The sequence below is a fragment of the Megascapheus bottae genome, chromosome 2, assembly GCF_031878675.1.
Source record: "Megascapheus bottae isolate mThoBot1 chromosome 2, mThoBot2.hap1, whole genome shotgun sequence".
NCBI lineage: Eukaryota > Metazoa > Chordata > Mammalia > Rodentia > Geomyidae > Megascapheus > Megascapheus bottae.
In genome coordinates, this window is record NC_143510.1 from 59,135,398 (window position 1) to 59,142,628 (window position 7,231).

General features: G+C 40.9%; 1 protein-coding gene across 1 annotated transcript; it reads right to left on the bottom strand.

The window, feature by feature from the left end:
• Positions 1-255: 255 nt before the first annotated feature.
• On the bottom strand, positions 256-4,912 carry Llph (LLP homolog, long-term synaptic facilitation factor). The gene is made up of 3 exons (XM_090357047.1): positions 4,843-4,912; positions 3,097-3,308; positions 256-804 (listed from the first exon to the last, which is right to left on the bottom strand). The coding sequence occupies exons 2-3, from the start codon at positions 3,299-3,301 to the stop codon at positions 635-637; spliced, it is 375 nt and encodes a 124-aa protein (XP_090213173.1). The 5' UTR covers positions 3,302-3,308; positions 4,843-4,912; the 3' UTR covers positions 256-634.
• Between the last annotated feature and the right edge of the window lie 2,319 nt (positions 4,913-7,231).

Consider the following 7,231-nt stretch of genomic DNA (forward strand, 5'->3'; position numbering starts at 1 on the left):
CACCTAGCTATTGAGCTACTGTGATCCTGTGTTAAAAATACCAGACATTCTAGTTATTACAAATGAGGGAAACCATGCAGCTTATGTTTCTTTGCATTTGGCTTGCCTCACTTAATATGATCTTTTCCAAGTCTTCCCATTTCCTTAGAAATGAGGCAATGCCACTAAAATTAAGATTTTTAACTGAAGAATCTATCTCTAGCACTGGGAAACTCTAAGGATATACCAAGAAAAGAGCAAACTCCAATTATCTACACAGAAAATATTTTTTATTCTGAATTATACAAATTAAAAACACCAAGCAAGTACTGGCTATAACATCTGGTGTCATACTTTCAATATTATAATACTCTTTCAAATACATGAGCTCAGTGAGTACAACAGTATATTACGTTTTATCTTATGTTAATGGCCAAGTTGTCAGAACTGTGATGTCTTATAATACCTAGACACTGGAAAGCATTCTATTAAAACATCAGTACAGCTTTGACTCATCAAAGGAAATTCAAGAAGTTATTTTAAAGGCTTAGGTGGAGAAAAATAAGCCCAGGTGAAAACAAGTTGTTTTCATTCCGTGAAACGAATGTACACATTTTAACATCTGTCCCACTGACATTTCCAAGTTTTTAAGAGGCTACCAGGCCAGACCCTTTGCTGATTTTGCTTTGTTTTTTCCTTTTCCTTTTTCTCGCTTTGCTTTCAGCCGTTTTCTCTGCCTCTGGTTCATCCATACTGGGTACTGTCCATGCTGGTCTAAAAGAGTCTTTTTGTTTCTCTTAATCTCAGTCTCCATCTTCATGTCATCTGAATAAATAAATGGACAAAACTATGAATAACCACACATTGAAAAAAATAGAACTGAAGCTACAAAAGAAAACAAGGGAGAAAAAGCCAACAAAACTAACTCCTATTTATGGTATGTTCTTTGACTGCTATTGAGAATTCCTTAAAGCAAACTTAAGAGGAATTAAGACACATATTGCCACATGTTCTTTTAACCATTAAAGACATAAAGTGTCAATAGCTAAGGATACCATATACTTCACTGGTAAACTTTCGACAGAATGTACTTACTAAAATAGAGAAATCAAGTAGTAAATACTCAGTTATATATACCTTTGATTGGCTTCATTAATGGATAGACGTAAGGTTGTGAACACAGGTGAATAATTAAAACAACTCCCTCATCAAGTGATTCCTGACATAAAATAAGGCAGTTGAACTAACAAGTACATCCATACTTCATGGCCATCATGTAGAAGGAAGTGTACTCATTAGGAATGACTGGTCATTTCTTAGGAACCTGAACTGAATTCTAATGTGGTCAGTGACAGAGTTGTGATGACAGAGACAGACAAACAACATAACACGACAGACATGAATACATACATCTTCAAGCTTCCAGATCAGATCAATGCTACTGACAAAGAATTTGGCAGGAACTCTGTGCAACTGCATGGGAACCAACATGCCCAGAAGATATCTTCTCATGACTATTTACATGACACATTCAAAATAGGCAAATCCAAAAAGACAATATTTTGGGTACCTATTGTACTTTGGCATACTGAGAACATGTTGGAAATAGAGGTAATGATGGCACCTTGTGAAAGTACTGAATGCCTCTGAATTGTAAACATTAAATGGTCAATTTTGGATTGGGAGTATGGTTCAGTACAGCAAAGAAAAAAAAAGTTTGTTATATAAATTTGGCCTTAAGAATTAAAGCAGAATAAAAAGGAAAAGGATCAGTGATTGCATATAGAGATTCCCTTCTTGAATACTTGAATCAATGTTAATAAAATCTTTCAAAAAAGAAGAAAAGGAAGAAGTGGCATGTATGTTTAGAATGGGAGGCAGTAAATGAAGGTGAAGTGTTTCAAACCTTCCAGAAGAGAGAGATGAAATCAAGGAAGGTAGTTTTGTTTATCCTAAGATGGGATATGTCAGACCATTGTTAGCTTCCAGCAGAGGGAACCAGTAAGGACAGGATGCATAAAGAGTCTTTTAAAATGCAAAAGAGTAAAGAATTTGCAAGTGGAGAAATTAGCCTTTGAGAGATTAATACAAGGAAAGTTGATTGTAGAATTGAATTCTTAGCCTATGGATGGTACAGAGAATGGATTTGATTACACCTAAATGTTAGGGCTCCTCAAATAAAGAGCTTTCTATAATTTTTTGTCTGTACGGGGAGAAGAATAGACTACAAAGAAAACATTTTAATGGTCACTTTGAAAAATGTGAAACTTCTAGGATTGGAAGAATAATGCTCTTTCCCGTAACCATAAGACACCTCATAAATATACAGACACTATTTTAAGAGTCAGGCTGTTGCTAGTGTTTAATTTAGCTTGTGCCAAATGAGTAAAGAACAATGTAAAGAACAATGAACCTTTTCCTATGCTGAAACCAGCATTAGATGTAACTTCCAACTTTAGACTATGATTAAAATACACACATCTGTCTCTAATATCTGTAAGGATAAACTACAGTAAAATTCTTACAGTAACAGTGTTAAGTACATAATACTAACAGAATGGAAATCAGCTTTGCAAAAATCCAAACTCAAAACTTAATTCCATCCTGCCTAGATACTGACTCAATTATGCACCCAGTACAATTAAAGCATATTTAAACTTATCTATTCCTACAGTATACAAAAAAACCTAACAAAATCAAGCTGTTGTATAATCATCAAATATCTTACATAAAACAGTCAACATAGGCCGGGAGTTTGGCCTAGTGGTTAAAGTGCTTGCCTAGCATGCACGAAGACCCAGGTTCGATTCCTTGGTACCACATACATACAAAAAAGCTGTAAGTGGTGCTGAGGCAAAAGTGGTAGAGCTCTAGCCTTGAGAAAGTCCAAGGACAGTGCTCAGGCCCTGAGCTCAAGCCCAGGACTGGCAAAAAAAAAAAAGAAGGAAAACAGTCAACATAATCTCTACTACTTAACTCAAAGAATAAACATGTTGGCAAGGCAGGTGTGTAGAGGGAAACAGGTATGGAGGTGGGTAAATGATAGTCCAAAAATTAGAAAAAAAAAATCACAAAAGAAAACTCATACAATTTTCTAAAAATGAAGTACATACTCACCATTTTCATCCTTCTCCACACAATCCATTTTCTCTTGAGAATGTTTGGGTGCCACCACAGTTGCTATTTCTTGAACATCTTTCATTATAACATCACCGCTGATTTTGAGAATATTTTTAAGTCTGTTGAGCTCCTTTGGGGCATTCTTCTTTCTCTTCTCAGCGCGCATTTTCCTTTTCCACTTACTCCGTAAACTTTTAGCCATGTCTCACCTGGTAATTACAAAAATACATATTCAAAACAATTGTTTAATTTTTTTGTTTTTAAAAAAAGACAAATCCTTGCTGGGCGCAGTGGCTCATGCCAGTAATCCTAGCTACTCAGGAGGCTGAGATCTGAGGATCAAAGTTCAAAGTCAGCCCAGCACAAAAAGACCTGAGACTCTTATCTCCAATTAACCTCTAGAAAATGGGAAGTGGGCGTGGCTCAAGGGCAGGATGATAGCTTTGAGCTGAAGAGCTCAGGGACAGCACCCAGGCTGAGTTCAAGTCCCATGACCTCTCCCCCCAACACACACACACACAAACACACACACACACACACACACACACACACACACACACGAAGACAAATCCTTGGAAAACTAGACCAATAAACATCTCTAAAAAACAGATACAAAAGGTAAACCTGACTTTGTTCAAGAATGGCTTCAAGTGTAATTTATATTAGGATCAATGTGGAACAGTCATTAAACAAGAAAGACAAATCAAACTCCCTGTGGTCAACGCAAACTGCAGTCCAATTCCAAAAGCTCGTAATCATATACAACACGTATCATTACATTTGTAAAAGCTTAAAAGTTACAATTTTTTTTTTTTGGTGTGGCTGGCTTTAAACCACTGTCCTCAGGTCTCTGCCTCCTGAGTAGCTAAGATTACAAGGGGGAGCCACCCTCCCCCATTATTCTTCCCTTCAGGCCAAGCTACTTTAAATGTATCTATTTCCATTCTTGCTTTCTTCTCACCTGACTCCCCGCCCTAGATCCTTCAAAAAGTAGTCAGTGTGAAGTCTAAAAACCTTAAGAGTCTATCACTGCCTTTCTTTTAATTCTGCTTTCCTAGAACTCCTTCCCCCATGTGTTCAAGACCTAAAGATGATTTGAGATCTGTCCCTGCCTCCTTCCATTCTAACCCATGTCTCTCCGGCCTCCCCCTCCACACACACATATGCCCTCCATTACATCCCCACAAAGGGCACACTTTGTCCACTCCATAGGTCCTGTTCCTAGGCCTGCAAACTGCTCTACCCAAGGCTTCCTCCTTTCACTATCCCAGAAGGACTTCTCTGATCTGGGTAAGCATGTAACACTTGTGACAACCTGAAACAAACCGGTCGGCCTCTTTGGACTGGAGGTCCAAGAAAGGCAGAGATTTAAGGCGATCACCCATTGTTGGACGCTCAGCGCACAGCGCTTTGGGAACTGGCAAAGTTTATTTGTTGAAGTCACTCCAGGCTGAAAGGCCAGTTATCACAGCTCACTCGGTTCCCTAGTCCAAAGAGGCCCGCACAGCAGGAAGAGCTGTCAACAACCCGGTGGGCCCAAGTTAACCTCAGCGGGATGAACGCCTCCCTGGGGCGGGCTCCAGTGTACCCAGCCAGCCGGGCCGGGAGACCGCAGGGCCGGCTCCGGACCCTGGGGACTCCCGCCCCGGATGTAGTGCTGGAACTCCACCTTGGCCAGAAGGGGTCAAGCCGGAGGTGACAGAACCGAGCCCGAGCCCGAGCCCCAGGCCGCCCGGTACTCACCAGAGAGCGCCTACACCGTACCGACCACGGGCAGCACGCCGAACGGAGGCTCCCCACGCCGGCCGGAAGCTCCCCACGCCGGCCGGAAGCCCGCGCGCTTCCGCCTTCCGGGCGGGCGCACGGCACGCCGGGAGCCCGAGAGGCGGGGCCTCCTCGCGAGCCCCTCGGCGCCGGCGGGTCTGGAGGCCTGGCCGCCCCACGCAGGTGCACCGGTGGGTGGGGAGAGTTCTCGTCAGCCTGGCGCCGGTGTTCTTCCAGAGACCGTGATACAAGGTATTGGCGGCCTGGACGTTTTCCCTCGTGTGATGCATTTGTGTCTCAGGCCGCCACCCAAACTAGAAAACCGTGCCTTCCCATCCCAAACAAGAGTGGAAGGGGTAAAAATCCCAACCAACATTTGCCTGCCAAGGGTAGGATACGCGACAGGTAAGAAGGCCACGGGCTCTTGAACACTTCAAGAGGGTCTTCCACACTTCTACAGGATATGGGTGAATAACGCCTTTAGAATTGCCTTACCCCTACAGTGAAGACAACGCCACCTCACGGTCCTAGATCGTTGCTAAGAGCTCAAAAAATAATAGTTCCTTTTCTACAGCATGGTTTCAAATACCCAGTATGATTTGCAGACTGTGTTGCAGATTTACAACACACAGAAAAAGTCAAGGGACTGTTCTTGAACGATAGCCTACGAAAACCTTGTGCAGCTGGCTAGACTTGGAACACACTGGTGTATCTTTTGTTTACATCTGTGTCCTTTTATGAAACCATGCACCCAGATGGTGGCTCACTGTAATCCCAGCACAAGTTCAACGCATGCTTTGTGCTACACAGTGTGACTGTCTTAGAAAGGAGAGAGAAAGGAGGCCATATATAGTATGAAAACTACGGAATTCAGAATATAGAACTTCTTTCCCCCTTAAACAGGTTGAAAAGTTAGACTATGTGATATAAAAAAAGAAGAATGCCAGGGAAACCTATCTTTTTTAAATGGGAAATTACGATTGTATACAGAACGTGAATTTCTACTTTACATGTTAACTATATACCTACCTAGTCTTTCAAATTAGAATTTGGCTGAAAATAAGAGATATAAAAGAAGGCTCCTTTTCAGACAGTCCAAAATGACTGCATCTAGCCTAACAAACCCATGCAAAATGTTTTTTGTTTTGTTTTGTTTTGTTTTTTGCCAGTCCTGGGCCTTGAACTCAGGGCCTGAGCACTGTCCTTGGGCTTTGTCAAGGCTAGAGCTCTACCACTTGAGCCACAGCACCACTCCCCCTTTTTTCTATGTATGTGGTACCAAGGAATCGAACCTGGGTCTTCATACATGCTAGGCAAGCACTTTACCACTAGCCAAACTCCCAGCATGCAAAATGCTTTTGAACAGAAACTTGACACCAAAATAAATAACTTACCTTTATGCAAACTTTATGGTGTTGTTTAAAGTATTCCAAATATTTTAAAAAGGTGAACTACAGACTGCATCATTAAGTTACATTCCTCACCAGTTTGTGTAAAAGTAGGTCTAACAGATGTTAAATGGTCTTAGTATTAATTTTTAAATCCTAACACATGCTGTCATTCATACATTCAAATATAATAGGCAATTTCCTGAATAAACAAAGATGAAGAGTCCACACAAAGTTGTTTGGGATAGAGGAATAACACTTGAGGGTCAAAATAGGTATTGCTATAACTTCTTATGGAGCTGAAAGGCACGAATAGAACCAGATATGCACTAGCTGGTGCTGAGCACCTCACAGGAAAACAACCCATCTCAAAGGCATGCTATGCTACTGGCACCAGTCAGTGTGGAACCAGCATGGCACCAGCCATGGAGTCCTTGATTTTCATGATTTAATAAAGAAAAGATTGCTGAAACTCAGATGGCAAATTCACATTGTCTGTTCCTTACATACAGGAATCTTCTGGACTAAGGTCTACAAAGATAAAAGGTAAAAGCCAAAGGAATGTAAATGTCCAGTTGTTCCAAAAACAGCTGCAGAAGGTTGATGACACTACTAATCCCCAGATTAGTATCAAATGGATTGAAGACAGGTCTGATTATGAGCAATAATGGTTCTCAGTAGGCTCTCAGAACCTACTCTTATCTCATTTTCCTTCTACATCTGTTTCTTTTCTCTTTCCTTTGCATAAAGTGAGCTGTGGTTACTCTACTTCCTGTTCATTCCACTTTCTTAGTATTTCTTGAGTCCATATTTTTATCTTTACTTGACATTAAACATTGAACTAAAATGCCCTTAAACCTGCCTACTCATAAAATTAGTTGAGTTTCAAATAAATAACTATGGCTAATTTAGGTTTGAAAAAATTACAAACAAGTTAGGCGTTTGGTATTGGTATATGCCTGTAATCCTAGCACTTGGGA

Excerpts from the sequence above, each read along its gene's own strand:
- Llph (XM_090357047.1), bottom strand. The coding sequence starts at position 3,301 with ATGGCTAAAAGTTTACGGAGTAAGTGGAAAAGGAAAATGCGCGCTGAG. Across the intron at positions 805-3,096 it reads TGTGGAGAAGGATGAAAATG|ATGACATGAAGATGGAGACT; the intron begins GTGAGTATGTAC and ends TTATTTATTCAG.